We start from the raw sequence: 16,847 nt of genomic DNA, 5'->3' as shown, positions 1-16,847 counted from the left end.
CTGAAGTTAGGACAGGCAGAGCAAATTGGTTTATAGCTTGGATTTTGCTCCTGGACATCAACACTGTTTTCAGGATTACGTCTTCTGAAGTACTCCTTACTAAGTTTTATATGCATTTGTTCATGTTTTATTGCTGATCCTTCATCACTTCCCAAGTATTTATACACTCCCTCTTGCTCAAGTTCTTTTACATCACAATCTTGTCCCAAACTGATGTTTTCCTGGTGCTCCAGTTTTCCTACTTTAAAGGTTGCTTTTTCACATTTATCAAGATGAAATGACATTCTAATATCATCTGAAAAAGTTTCAACAACCTGTAGCTGTGCTTTCAGTTCCTCGTCTGATGAGCTATACCCCCGTGTGTGTCCTTTCATGTTTTACTAGAGCTTGTCTTCGTTTAAAACACTTACTGCATTCAGAACATTTATATGGTTTCTCCCCACTGTGAACTGACAGATGAATTCTAAGGGAACCAGCTGTTGTGAACCCTTGCTGCATTCAGGACATTTATATGGTCTCTCCTTCTTGTGAGTCCTTTCATGTATTGTAAGATCCCCCTTAGTCTGAAACACTTATTGCATTCAGGACATTTATATGGTTTCTCCCCACTGTGAACTGACAGATGAGCCCTAAGGGTACCAGCTGTTGTGAATCTCTTATTGCATTCAGGACATGTATATGGTCTCACTCCGGTGTGAACCCTTTCATGTATTACAAGATTCCACCTTTGTCTGAAACACTTATTGCATTCAGGACATTTATATGGTTTCTCCCCACTGTGAACTGACAGATGAGCCCTAAGGGTACCAGCTGTTGTGAATCTCTTATTGCATTCAGGACATGTATATGGTCTCACCCCGCTGTGAATCCTTTCATGTATTACAAGATCCCACCTTTGTCTGAAACACTTACTGCATTCAGGACATTTATATGGTTTCTCCCCACTGTGAACTGACAGATGAGTTCTAAGGTTACCAGCTGTTGTGAATCCCTTACTGCATTCAGCACATTTATATGGTTTCTCACCCTCATGACTCTCATGAGTCCTTTCATGTTGTACTAGAGCACTCCTCTGTACAAAACACTTATTGCATTCACAGCATTTATACGGTGTCTCCCCACTGTGAACTGACAGATGAATTCTAACAGCATTAGCTGTTCTAAAACCCTTACTGCATTCAGGACATTTATATGGTTTCTCTCCACTGTGAACTGACAGATGAATTCTAACGGCATTAGTTGTTCTGAAACCCTTATTGCATTCAGGACATTTATATGGTTTCTCCCCACTGTGAACTGAGAGATGAGCCCTAAGGGTGCCAACTGTTGTGAATCTCTTATTGCATTCAGGACATGTATATGGTCTCACCCCGCTGTGAATCCTTTCATGTATTACAAGATCCCACCTTTGTCTGAAACACTTATTGCATTCAGGACACTTATATGGTTTCTCCCCACTGTGAACTGACCGATGAGTTCTAAGGGTACTAGCTGTTGTGAATCCCTTACTGCATTCAGCACATTTATATGGTTTCCCACCCTCACGACTGTGAACTGACAGATGAATTCTAAGGGCACTAGTTTTTGTGAAACCCTTTTTGCATTCAGCACATTTATATGGTTTCTCCAGCATGTGAGTCCTTTCATGTTTTACTAGATCCCCCCACCGCCTAAAACACTTATTGCATTCAGGACATTTATATGGTCTCACCCCGGTGTGAATCTTTTCATGTGTTACTAGATAGATCCTTTGTTTGAAACACTTATTACATTCAGGACATTTATATGGTTTCTTTTCTTTGTGCGCTCTCTGATGTACTAATGGACTTTGCTGTACTATAGAACTTTGGTCACATTCAGAGTTCATGTTGCAGGTGTATCCTTGATGAAGCTGTGCTACAGCTATAACAGGATCCTTGTCGGAGCCATTCAGAGTTTGAACAGAGTGCTGCAGGTTCTCTGTAGGATAATGTAATATAGATACTCCAAGTGATGGCTGCTGACTCCAGCAAATACTCCATTCTCTGCTCCCATTGCCTATAAACAGATGAATTATTAGCACTGTATCACAATGATGAAATACATGGGTTTCATTTTACTCACAACAGCACACATGCAGTTTTTCCATTTTAAATATTATGAATTTGTTTTCCATTTATAAAGTTAACATTTGCTAGTAACATGATCAGACTCAATTTATGACAAGTTAGTCTGTTATGAAAAGTTTTACAAGGTACAGAACTAAAACTATTTTGCAAAAACCAATACTTTTGAATACATAACATACCATCCAATCATACCTACAGGCATAACTCTCCACTTTTCCTAATATTTATTAAAGTCATACTATAGCTGTAGTGTAACGGTGACTCCCATAACATTGTTTAATCTTTTCATGCAAACCTATTTATACTACGACATTGAAATGAAACATTCTGCACACTGCTGGGAGTCAGAAAGTGGTCCTGTCAGAGTAGCACTGGTTCCCAAAGTTCAAAAAATAAAAAAAATAGGTAAACTGGCAAAATGTGTGACACATGATCAAATAATAACAGAAGAGCGGAGCACATTAAAACTGAGTGCAACAAAGTAACAACTGGTCACAATGAAGTGCAACAATGTCTTTAACATATGCAGATTACAGAGTATTACTAATATAAGTTCACACTGCTAAATTTCATTCAGCAACAAATGACACTGCCATACCCTTATTGCAAAAGGATTTTTTTGAGGGTAGAAGTGAGTAAGATACCTCATAAACTGACGCACTTGAGAGGCATATCCAGAGAAAGTAGCACTGCATAACCACTTTAACATCACAGTGGTTATTTGTATGTGGTCACTGTTGTAGGTGAAAATACAAAAACACTTGATTGAGAAAACCACTTTATGAAGCAAAGCTTTCGGGTAGAACCCTTCATCAATACTAATGCATACAGAACAAACTCTCACAGTTTAAATACAGGTCGACAGTCACATGACCAGCAGCCCAATGAAATCATGTGACAACACCAATATAATTACAAATCTTAAAACATAATCATGTAACGAATACAGATATAAAATTATCTTATACTATAAAACATGTTAAAACACATTCTAGAAACACATTAAAAGCATTAAAGAATTCAAAAAACATATATCATAATTTAGTATGCTGTAGTTTGACCATTATAGGTTTGAGGCTAACCATATTATTTAAACCTGGAGGGGAATCAGAGGCAAGTCTCAAAATCCATTCATATTCCTTAATCTCCAGATAATTGGTGCTATCACTACCTCTAAGTGTGGGATAGATAGCATTAATAACCCTAAACACAAATCTATGCTCACTACCGCAAGCAGATATATGTTTATGCAGCGCATTTCTATCATAACATCTCCTAATTTCCGATTTATGTTCAGTAATGCACTTTTTTAATTTACAGGTGGTCTTCCCTACATAAAAAGAAGAACACGAGACACAGGTAGCTAAATAAACCACAAAAGATGAAATACAAGTTGCAGATACTTTAAATCTATAGATTTTACCACTAATAGGATGTTCAAATGCACTACTATCATTATTAATAATATCAGCACAACATGCACAATTAAAGCACTTAAGGTTAGCTGAAATAGACATATTTTAATGTGTTTTAACATGTTTTATAGTATAAGATAATTTTATATCTGTATTTGTTACATGATTATGTTTTAAGATTTGTAATTATATTGGTGTTGTCACATGATTTCATTGGGCTGCTGGTCATGTGACTGTCGACCTGTATTTAAACTGTGAGAGTTTGTTCTATATGTATTAGTATTGAAGAAGGATTCTACCCGAAAGCTTTGCTTCATAAAGTGGTTTTCTCAATCAAGTGTTTTTGTTTTATCTGTGTTTGCAGTCAGTTCTTATTATGTAGGTGAAAATACCCCAGGCCTTGTCTGATTTACCCATGGTTTGGGTCTGGTTGTGACCTGGTCATTTAAAGGGGAACCATTTTTTTTCCATCTGGTTCACCCACCAAACTAATTCCTTATTCACACAAAACATCATCAGAGTTTATTTTTTAAGGGGTCCAACTACTGACCTCAAGAATTCCTTAGACGCCATTGTAATTCCCTCATGTGAAATCTGCTTAGAGGAGCCACATGGATGGCTGAAGTCACATGACCTAGAGTGTCAAGAGTTTGTCTGACACTCTACTTTATTAAGGCTGCCACATTTTTGAAGAAGAAAGTTACAGCCTCATTTTCTTGGTAGGGAGAAGGGCCCTGCAGGGATTCATGTTCTGTAGTGCCCACGGAAATAGTCTTCTGAACAGGACTCAGAATGGACTTTAGGTGATTGGGAAACATATGCTTTAAACTCTGCTTTTATACATTCTGTAATATAGCCTGCTTTGCAGCTTTTACTGGTACATTGTTTTAATTGTTACGATCACCTTGAATATAAAAATCAAGAGATTAAGGAATATATTAAAACTAGTGTAGACAAGTATCACCTTACAAATCAGACAACTATATTCATTTACAATGCTTTTCCACGGCTGATGGGGAAAAATAATGAAATCAGGGCTACAGACCTGCAATTAAGGGGTTTAATGTGGCTTTCTGAAAACATTTTTTTTTTAAACAATATAAAGTCCCCAAATGGATAGGTCCCATGTTTGCACACCAGTTTCAGAGAACATAACTGCATACAGCTACTTAAAAAGAAAAACTCTATGAGAAAATTCACAGTTAATCCTTCTCCTCATGATTATGTGAAAGAAAAATGGGATAATTTTTTTTCTGCATATGAGAAAACCTTGAAGTATGGAAGAACATACAAGAAAAAGGGATCACATAACCTAGACAGAAAAATGCTAAAAGAACAGATTCTCAATTCCTAGTGATGAATACTTAGGATCTTATTTTTCTTATACCATCCATGTTTTAAATGATAATAATGTGCCATCTTGCAGACACTGCAAATAAGTGCGTTGGTGCTTGGTCCATTGTTACATATACAGACAGCTAGGTATATAAACAGATACTGGGGAACCATCCGAAGCCCAGCATAATAAAATGGAAATCAACCATCAGCTACAGAGACACTTAATTTCAGCGTGAGAGTAAATTGGGGATTATCAAGGTCAGCTGAACTAGAGAAGCCCACACACATACAATCATTTTTTTCTGATTTGTTAAAGTTCCACTTTGGCTAATTGTTGAAAATGAAAATGCATTAAATAAAAATGTGAAGTACAATTCAGGTATATACATCTATGGCACATAATCTGGGGAAAAAAAACAATATACACATCTATTCTGAAAAAAAATAAACATACACTTAAAACAAGTAAATAATGAAAAAAAATAACACACAAAGCTTTATATAATAAAGACAAGGGACTACATGTACACATGAAGCTCAGTTTTGTAGGTATACACTACATCACACAAGAAGTAGAAAATATTACTAATAGTACGAGTAAGTAACAAAGAGAAGAAACACTATGGCAAAGCATTTTAGGTTTGTAAGTTCAGAATAATAAATCTTTACATAGCTTTGTATAGAGCATTAAAATGGAACCAGCTGGATAGGACCACTTTTTATAGATAAAGCTAGAACTTCACAAAATGATCTAATGATCGTTATTCACAGATTATTACTGCTGAGTTCATACGCCATGTAGTAAGATCAGTAATTTCACTCTGATCATCAATGCTATTCTTGTGTGTATTTTCCAACAGAGTGCATGGGATAACACTATGGTACCAGCCTCTTTGGGATCCCTTGGTCAGGAGATGACACCCCCTACCTTTACATTCACATTGCAGGGGTTCCCTGTATGCAGATTTATGTCTGTAAAGTGAGCACCTGCCTGATTAGTGAAGTTAATCAAATGGTAACGCATTTTGAAGAACTATACAAGTTGGGGATTATCAAGGTCAGCTGAACTAGAGATGCCAAAAAATGCATAGTCATACCTACCGAAAAAGGTTACCCCCTACCCTAACCTACAGCATCCATCGTACTGACAATCCAAAAGTCACAAGAGAATCTGGGACCCAAGTGGGGACAGTAGTCTTCAGTAGTTCACGTTTGACACTCGCTAGGTCAAAAGATCAAACCTTCTATTCCTTTCAAGATCATCATGAATCTCGATCCATCATCTATCACTCATCCTCCCGATCCCTGTCCTCAGATTCTCACCTCACACTTGATTGGGGTACAGTACCCCACGTGTATCTGACCAGACACCTGATGCACCAATGCAGAAAAGGTTCTTCAAAGTTCCCAAAGGAAAAAGGATAAAAGTCTCAAAAATATGCTATTCACTCAACGACTGTTGTTTAAAGTCTTTATTCCTGCTCATACAGGATATCCTGTGCACCTGTACTTACAGCCGCTCTCAATAAAAGGCAGATCTTCACCTGTTTCACATGATCAAATCCACCAGAACCACAAGCACAAGAAAGACACTGACAGGGACTGAGAAATAAGTATGCTGATAGAGCGTGCTGTGGATTCGAGACTCCCTATGCTGTATGCTGTGGAACAAAATCGGAACAAGTGTGAAGGCCAGAGCGTAGAGGTGCTGGCGAGCAAATTGGGCAGAGTTGGATTGGATGGAGGATATACCATGGATTACTTCAGTGTCATCACTGCTTGACAGAGGCACAGAAAAATGATAGGCAAAGTTTTATTCAAACTAAAATGGAAGTTTTAAGCCACATAACTATAGAGGCTAGCTTATATATGCCCTTGTAGGGCTTAGGAGTTGCCCCAGAACAAACAAGGCATCTACAGAAGCAGACACTAAATATCATTTAGATGAAAGGAACATTACATTTGCTAGTTCAATGCACATATCTTTATCAGTTTCCAATATTTAGGTACTTTACTTGTTCTTGACCCATATTTACAGAAAGTGAGGGCTGGAACTGAGAGACGAGGACAGTTATAGAAATGAATCAATACTTAAGAGACTGTGTATAAAATGTATGCAGCAATCCATAATGAATATGCTATAAAACAATACATAATATATAGTTTAAAGATGTTCAGGGTACAACAGTGGCAGGTTCTGTGGTATTACATGTAATAAATGAAATATGTTTGCTCCTTCCCCCTTTTTAGGACTTTCTACCTTGGCAGTCTTGATGAAAAGCACAATCATGGGTGTCATCCAGGCAGCCAGTAAAGGGTCTGGTCTTAATTCATTTCTGTTCCCATGCATGTCTAGTAGCCCTTCAAGGATGGGCATGCAATGAGCTGTAACTTGTATGCAAGTCTGATAAAAACCCACAGATGACCCCTGCCTCAGGCACAGATACTTCTATAATGTTTTCCCAGTCTGCACCAGTTAATTTTATCAGAATGCTGCCTCACCAAGCAAGATATGCAAGGAGAGACAACCTTTTCATTCTCCACCCTTCCCAGTGGACTCCTCCAGTGCTCTAACTGCTGTTCAATCCCACACCATTTCAACTGTAGTCAGAGATTTATCACATCTACATCTCAGAACTAACACATGAACTCATACAGCTTGGAAATGCCTACAAATTTTACTGTCACGGGACAGTAAATGCTATTACATAATCAGTTTTTCTTACAGATAAAATACATTTAGAATATGTAATATTGACCTGTTTCATAATTCACATATTAGAAATGGGGGTCCAGAAATCCATACACAAAACACAGTTGGATTTATATCTTGCATAATGACACTAAATTGTAATTGTGGTTTAAAGACATGTCTAGCAGGAAAAAATTAGTGCCGGGCAAACTTATATCAGTTAATGCAAGAAACAACTAATTTATTTATTTAGTTAGTTGCTTGCTTATTGCGTTAACTAAATTAGGCCTCCGACCCTTTGAAGCCACGACTACACCAATCGTAAGCTAAAATTCACATTATTGACATAAGAAACATTGAATACCACAAAAAATTGGAGGCACGGAAAAGAATCAATAACAGATGTAACACAGTAGACGTGGCTAAGAATGTCTAGTATGATAATACTGCAGTAATGTCTGTTGCTACCAATTTAGAATTGTCATGAACAAAATATTACATCTAAACGAATGACATTTGTAACTATCTAACAGATAATCTTTTCAATTTTTTTTGTAAAGGTTGAAAGGTTCTTATTTTTGAACAGATCAGCTAATGGAGCAACTTTCATGAAGGCCATCTTAACCAACTTCTGCTAAACAGCAAAAAAAGAGCAGCTAAGTTTTAGCAGTTAATCTAAATTGATGAAATATGTGTAGCAATTGTTTTAACACATATAATTTAATTAAAATAATGAGAAAGCCTTAAAAATGTAATGTATAAAACAGTGAAAACATTTTTAATGGTATGGTAAAATAATTTTTATGTCATATGAATGTGATACCTACTTACATAGAGGATTGTGCAGTGATCATTAGCTCTGAATAAGTCCCAGGTTTGGTAACATGGTGGATGAAAGTGCTAAATATTATAGTGTTTTATTGTTTTTAATAAACAAGTTATTGAATTAAAATACTGAACAGTGTAGTGTACATTTCTCAAAGAATTTGGAGTAACGTCTGCACCCCTGGACTTTCTGATTATCTTTTAACGCACCAAGAAATGTTTTGGGTACTCTTTTCATAATGTCTTATAATACCAGATGCTTCTAGCAAGACAGTCTGATTTTATAAGCTCTGTTATAGAGCTGAATGAGCATAAGAAAAGTGCAACAGGGCTAACAGTTTCTTTGGCTTTAGAGTCCTGGTTATATAGCTGTGTAACAAAGTTAGCATCTTTGGTTACCTACAACTAGTATTTCCTTATTTCCTTATTTATCCTTTGTTGACCAGGTTAGTCTCATTATGCTAGTGGCCTCTTTTCAGGGGAGACCTAAGCTGGTATTTATACCACTATGGACAATTTGGCCAGAACATCAGAGAACTTACTGTACTATGTTTGGTACTTCCTGGGAGCGACAGTCTGGAGGGTAGTGGCATTATAACACAAGAAAGGGAATCTACTGAACAGATTTCTGCTTGAGATGCGGTTGAAAATACTGAACTTGAAGGAGGAGGATTATTGAATAAGAAATTGCTTAAGTTGTTGGATGAAAATGAACCTGCTACTTGCAAAGCTGCATATTGGAGTCAAACAGTTGATCAGTATGCTGCAGGAGGAGGAGAAGCCGTCCTTCCGGAGTCAGACGATAAATGTCAGGGTTCAAGATTTGGCTCAGTTTACACCTCAGTGACTCTATCTGCAGGTACAGAGCTTGCTGCTTCTGAGAATAGTATTTTTTCTGAAAACATATGCACATACAGTTAAATCTACTTCTGATACGGACTCTTCTGTTTCACAACATGCAAGGAAACTACCTATGGTATGAATATCTTTAAAAAAAAAACAATGAAGTACTTAACAGATATGTGATTTGGGAAAATACTGTTTCTCTTCTTGGATTTACTACTAAAGAAATTTAGGCCTTGACACATGTTGGTAAAGATGCATTTTGCTATGTAATTTTTGAAACATTTGTTGAAGATATTTTGGATAAATGGATCTTAAAGAAACTTTGCACTCCTTCTGCACCATATGACATTGTAGGTTTAAATATACAGCCAAAAGAGGTATTGTCTTGCAATTTAAAACTGTTGATGAAGGGCTAGCTTAGACTGGGTTTTTATACATTATGCCATTCAGTGAGCTGTCTCAAATTCAGCCTCAGTTTTATACATTATGCCATTCTGTTTTGGAAATAAAAAAAAAAAACATATGATGCCAGGAAAATATGGACATGTTCTCAGGAATCCTAGGTAATACTGACAATGTTTTCATCCCAGTTTTGGACACATTCCTAGTGTGCCTACTATCTCTGGTTACAGGGCCTTTGTACATTACAAGGGCAACCAAAGATTTGTTTTCATTGTGGCTCTTATGAACATGTAATATAAACATGTCCTAAGAGAAAATGTGCTCGGTGCAGGGAGTTTGATAATAATATACATAACTGTGAAATTTCTATAAAAATGCAGGAAAACTGAGCACTTTTGGTTTGGCTACCATCAAATTAAATTGTCATAACAGCAACAGCCTTGACCTGTTAGTACTACAGCTCCATTATGTAGAGCAGAAATATATGAGGTTAAGACTGATATGCATAATGTTCTGACTGCAGAGAGTGACATAGGTGAACACATCTCACATAGGACTAATGTTACAGACGATGAAGGTGATAAAAGTGGTCACGCAGGCATAACTTCTATTTAAAAATGAGCTTTACTGACTAACACCATTGATGCTTCTAATACTATTTATAAAAGGGTTAAGAAAAGAAAAGAAAACTAAAGGGTAACAGTTTGCAAAAAAGGGTACGTGATAATCTAACTAAATGTTTCCATAATGTTAACAGTAATATGAATGACAAAAGGCATTTAGTCATACAGGAAAGTTGCAAGAGTATTCATTCATATATCTATTGTCTTTTCAATGTTTGTCTGTTGCCTGCTAACTAACATCACCAGCCGGTATTGTGAGGTAATAAAACTGTTTGGACCTTTGGCCAAGGTTTATGCTGTGGAAATGCCATGCTCCATAAAAAAAAAAAAAAGTTTAACATAGGTAGATTTGGTTATTCCCACTGGCAGACTTCTTACATGTGATTTCAAAGGCCCTTTTGGCTTCATCATTTTTATTACTGTACAAGCACCTACTACCAATATCAGTAACAGACACTTGTAAGACTACAGTAGTCCCCAAATGAAACAAGTTCAAAGTAAATTCTACAGTGGAATTCAATAAAATCTGTGTGTAAGCTTTGCACAAAGCCTACACAGAGTTTACATGTTTGTGAGGTGAGCAGCAGCAGCAGCAGTGATTATATATTCATGCCGTGCATCATGTTTAAAGGTAAACAAGTGTGGATTCATTGCAGAAACAAACAGTGTTACTGGCCAGGATATTGTGTAACCAACACAGATAACTAGCTTAGCAGGATTGTGCAGAATGCTACAATGATTACCATTGTATATCATATAGAAATGTATATGGCCCAAACACAGTACAGGATAGTGTATGCAGTGCAAAGTACAGTGGAATCCCATTTCAGGCATTCTGTACAAAAGCTGCGTAAATGATCTGTAAGGATATATGGGCTGCCATGTAAAATAAACAGTCACAGGAAGTGTGTGTATTGAATAGAGACACACATTTGGACTGCAGGAATGAACACAGAAAAAGAAGACAGGTTAAACATAATAATGTACCCCAGATGAGGGCATGTAAATGGAAAACAGAGAACATTAGGGATGTTATATACAATCATGGTTGGATGCATATTGTGAAGCTGTGCAAACTGATTTGGCTGAATATGACTGTAATGTCAGCAGAGGTTTCCAACAAATGGGGCACAGTTACAGGCTCATGGACAACAGTAAAAGAAGCACACACAATCCTGGACAATATCGGAATAATACCACCAGTAATCCCATGTCTCTGACATAACATATGTTGTTCAGAGTGATGATAGATGGTTCTGCATAAACACATATGTACAACTATGGTGACATGTCAGTAAACTATAAGGGTAATCAAGCACAGCTTCCTGACATTGTAACATCTGCTGGAGTGGCAGGATGGATAACGCTATACCTGTATGTGACATTATCAATACAGGCTAGTTGACTGGTGTACATGGCAGATATATATGGCACAATCCATACTGTCAATAATGTAACCCATGCCATCAATGTTGTAAAACAGCTATGTATGTATGGCGTACATCATCGGAACAGGTTTCACACATACATCTGGTGGTACATCATTCTGGGAGTTCCGCACCATCAGACAATAATGTTTATGCAACAAAAAGAATACTTAGGTATGGCCAATAAGGTGTGACAGCTCACTGTGGTAACAGTAGTACACTTCAGTTACACATCACTGGAGGATGTGTCAGGAGGTGCATGAAGAGGGGTGCATTGTACTCAGTTATGGGTGTGATGAAGGCTGTGACCTATGGAGGTATTATGACCTTTGATGTGGATATCCTGCACATAGTCAGTAGCTGTTTTACATACAAGGGAGTAGTCACCACTGTGGCCACATGCTGGTGGATGTTCCACATACCATCTACCCCAGGACACAGGTCAAATACCAATTGGTCTGGTTATAGGGTGTGAGGTCTACATTATCATTGGGTTGTATGTTTGTTTTCATAATGTAACTAATCCCTCCATGTTTTTGTTCCATCTCAAGTGCCGACATGGCTGTGGCACCAATCTCTGGTATGTATTGATACTGCTTGTATTATACTAATATTACATTGAGTCAATTACTGCCCACAATCTGTAGTCCTCTAAACAGCTGTTTGGACACAGGATGTGTATATCATTCTTGAGATATGTGATTTAAATAATCGACAGGAAATGGCCTAAAAGACAGCCCTGATGTCCTGACCTGGTCAATGGACCCAAGATATAGGTCAATTCACAGTTTTCAACATATTTAGATACCACATATGTGATCCAGTGGTCTACCCACTTGGTGATATAGGTGTTTCTGTCCACATCTGACAGTGTTGAGTGAATACCCAAGTGTGAATTTGTGTCAAATGCTTTGGCCTGGACAAATTCCACAGGATGACAATGTTGTCATCATGCATGCCCTCAATGATCTCTTTGATGATATCTATTAAAGTACAAAAAACAGGCAACCTTATGTCGTCGAAAAGAGCTGGTTAACCCAAAAAAGACAGACACCAAAGTTTCTCCTAAATTTTAAAATTACATTTTTACAAACCAGCGTAACGTGACTCCTGTCCTTCAGTCACATCGAAGAAAGACAATATGAACCACCTAAAAAAAAATGAAATACTGGAACAAATGAAATAATTGCATTTTTTTAACAAATATATTCATACGACAAATAAGTTTAATAATGAACAAAAAAAATTATAAAAAATTAAAAAATATTAAAAAAAATATAAAATAAAAAAATAAAAATAAATAAAAAATTAAAATAAAAACAAATTTAAAAAAAAAAAATAAAATAAAAAAAAAAACAAAAGTAAAAAAAAAGTATTTTACTGTTTTTTTTTTATAGTATAATATAGTATAATTATAATAATAGACAAAATACCTTCAAATGTATTAAGACAAAAAAAAAAAGAAGAAAAAAAGAAAGAAATCTTTTTTATTATTTGGTCTGAAAAACTATAAACTTCTTATACTTTAATACTAAAATTAATTTTTTGTTTTAATTTAAAGAGCTTTTTTTTTTTTTAATATGTGTTTTTGTGTCCTGAAGTAATTTTTAGAACATATATAGTAATTACTCAAAAAATACTTTAATAATTTTTAACACTTTTAACATTTAATGTGTGTATTTTTTTATTTTTTTTATTTTTGTTTTTTTGCTGCATTTTATGTTTTATTATTTTTATTTATGTTTTATTATTTTTTTTGGTTTATATTTTAATTTTGGAAATTGTATTTGAAATGCGAAAATTCATCGTTCTTCAATTTATTGTTTCTGTTTCTTTATTCAGTATAAGCTGGTTTTTTAGCTCTTCTGTAACGCTTTTTGCCTGAATACAGTGTGACGTTTCCACTTAAAAAACTTTTTTGTAACATTAAAATTTTTGTACTAGGAGAAACTTTAGTAGCTTGCTTTTTCACTTGTCTTCTTTGATGATATCTAACAGATGAGACAGACAGGAATGTAGCATTAGCAACTCACATGTCTGTTGCTCACAGACAGAATATTACTAGTGTCCACGACGAAATGTTGGTCTACCTCATAGATGAGGAGAGTCAGGATGAGTCTATACACACATGCATCAGGTGCTGTCCCCCCTATTCTGATGGCTGCATGTTGCTGTACACCCTTCTATGAGAACATAGTCCATTTGAAGGGTGTGTTGAAGTGTCTATCCAACAGTGTCAGGTAGGTTTATACTCCAAGTCACACTATAGGAAATCTGATGTTGTCACAACCCATTGATTCTGTGTGATAGGCCTGGATGAAGGTAGGTGAGACCATGTATACTGCCTGTCTTAATCTGACCTAGAGTTTTGACATAGCCCCCTCCAATTAGCTATCACTGAGAAACTCTCCCAGCTGGGATTATCCCTTTCATCACCAGATGGTGAACCAACTGGCTCACTGACAGAATGCATACTGTGAAAGTTGATTAATCAACCTCTACCAGTAGAGCTGTCACCACTGGCATACCCCAAGGATCTGTGTTGAATCCTTTACTGTTTTGAATCTATTTCTCAACAGTCCAGGCTAAAGAATAAGGCTTTGACTTAACAAGTTTGTTGATTTTAGCATACTGGGTGCAATCATAGAGTCCACCAATAATGTTAACATACTATAGGAGGGGCTAACAGACACATGATTGGTGCCAAAGCCACATAGTCTACAAATAAATGCAAAATTTGTCATTATTTTGGCCTTCTGCAAAGTGGAATTCCATGCTAATTGCAGCATTGACAACACTCCCCCTATGCTGAAACCCAGTGGTGCAAGACCATAGAACACACACAGATATCAATTTGAACTTTGACTATCAAGTGTCCACAGTGGTATGGAAAGGCTATGTGCCATGCACCTTATAAGTCAGACCATCGTATCCAGATCTGAGGATGACACAATACTGCACTCAAACCTCATCGGAGCACTAATAAAGTATAATGCTTCCTTTTGGACATACCTCACCAGACACATATAGCAGCTGGAGAGACCACAGGGGTTTCTCACCAAGAAAATACAGGGCCTACAAACCATGCCATGATGTATGTGGTTAGACTGAAAGCCCTGTCACTGTAATCTGTATCGTATAGGATGAGGTGACTTGTGCCTGGCCTACAAGCCAGTCCCTGCTCTGATGGGAATGCTGCACATCCACAAACTAGCAATAGCTGATGACATCAGCAGAGTCTGATGAGAAAAAGATTTTAATAGCAGTGTCCCACATGCTGGTGTAAAGTACTTTCTCTCTAATGTCAAGCGAGTGCACAAACACACAGACATACCAGTTAGCTGCAGTGAGTACAGAACCCCTACCTAAGTACACTGACTACAGAACTCACCACTATGGCAGAAGTCTGACTTTTACAAGGCTGCAGGACAACTTACAGTGGATGACATTAGCACTGCATGCTGGAGAGAAAATGTTGGGAGGCTTGCATGAAATGGATAGCTAACCATGTTCAATTGTCAAGATAATTTAAGTTCTGCATGTTACCAAATTGATGATTTTACAATGTGCTGTATTTGCTGGTTATGTTCCAATGTGCAGGTATACTTTCAGAGACAGCTTTACAAACTATACGCAAACAGGTGCCCACATTACTACAAGTATCAAATGCTGAATGTGTATTTTCATTTTAAATATGCGTGTGGTATATAACACAACACTTGTAGTAATTTATGTAGTGTAGATGATAAATTTGTGAACAAGTATTGTGAGACTAGCATTGTATTGCATGGGGGGAGGTAACAGATGGCTGCATTGTAAATATATGACATTTTGTTAGATAGGGCCTTCATTTTTTTCTGTTTCCACATGTAGTTTCATGTCATGAACACTAAATTGACAGTAAACAAAAGTAATACATGCTACATACACATACACTTTGCATAGCATACCACTGAGCAGCAAGTTTGCGTGATGGTTGGCAAAGTGTTTACAAATGCAAGATGCCACTTTCCTTGCTTGCATGTAGTTAAGCAGTGTGCAAACACAAGCCTTAATGCAATGTTTCTAAAGATTCTCCGTATTGAGAGTATGAAACACACATGATGCTCAGCTGACTCTGTGGCAGCAGGTGTAAAAGTATTGACACATTCTTTTTGGACCAAGATGATACAGGGATCAACTCCAGATGCATGCAATACCTTTAAAAAAGTAGTGATAATGCAATGAAATTATACTTGACACTACATTCACAGTGTGTTACTGTGTGTTGATGTAGATACAGTGTGTTTAAGCAGTACTGCAGAGAGGTAACTGCACCAAGTCATTCAGTGTTGGTGAGCGATGCCAAAACTAAGCACATAGAGGCCAAAAACTGAAGGGCTACATTCTTTTTTTTACAGTTGTGTATCGAGTGTGATTCTTTTTTTTTGACCAAATGGTTGGTGCTAAAATAGGGTACACAGGAAAGTAGCGAAATGGGGGGCAAGCAGGGGGAAGAACAAAGGGAAAGCAATATAGGAAGTTGCAAGAAGGAGGTAAAAAAGAATCATAGCTATCCATTCCGTCAGCAGTGTAAAATTAAAATACATACATAATATTAGCTGAATTTGGACCATCATTTCACAAATTGGGGTGACAACAACACAATCATGTTGTATAGCCAACTGGACCAAATCAAGTACTTCAAAGAAGATGTATGTGCAAAATGGAGAGCCATGTATTGGTCAATTTTTCATTTTCCTTTATGTAGGACAAGTGCCCATTTTTTTTTCTTTACTTCAGTAAGATAAGAATGCTGGGTAAGGGATGTTGGTATTTCTGAGTCAGGTAAGTTGGGTAGGTGAGGAAGCAAATGCAAACAGGACAAACAAGAGAAAACACAGGGATGAAAAGGGACACAGAAGATTGGGGGACACCATGATTGGAGTGAAGACACAAAAGATTGGGGGACACCATGACTGTGGTGAGGGAGGGGACAATGCAAGCTCATGCCCATTCAAACATGCGGAAAGTAAGAATCTAGTCCTCATTTGCAGGACTGTCATCACTGTCCCTTTCCTCTGCTGTCTGCTGGAGTGCCTGACACTGTTCTTCTCCTACAGACCATGTGGGACAGCAGCTTCTCCATCCAGTGCAGGTGTACACCAATGATGCCATGCATGACCCTACAC

The 16,847-nt window shown here is 37.1% G+C and overlaps 1 protein-coding gene across 1 annotated transcript in view; it reads right to left on the bottom strand.

Moving 5' to 3' along the window:
- Positions 1-281: 281 nt before the first annotated feature.
- LOC122814436 (gastrula zinc finger protein XlCGF57.1-like) overlaps positions 282-16,847 on the bottom strand; it is a 37,109-nt gene continuing 20,543 nt past the window's right edge. The window contains exon 3 of the mRNA XM_044087016.1: positions 282-2,037. Within this exon, the coding sequence (XP_043942951.1) occupies positions 464-2,037 (1,574 nt within the window). The 3' untranslated portion in view covers positions 282-463. The remainder of the gene's footprint in view (positions 2,038-16,847) is intronic.

The sequence above is a fragment of the Protopterus annectens genome, chromosome 10.part0 (genome assembly GCF_019279795.1).
Source record: "Protopterus annectens isolate FY-2018-M chromosome 10.part0, PAN1.0, whole genome shotgun sequence".
Taxonomy (NCBI): Eukaryota; Metazoa; Chordata; order Ceratodontiformes; family Protopteridae; genus Protopterus; species Protopterus annectens.
The sequence above is the reverse complement of the archived record's forward strand: the minus strand, read 5'-3'. Positions and strand labels throughout refer to the sequence as shown.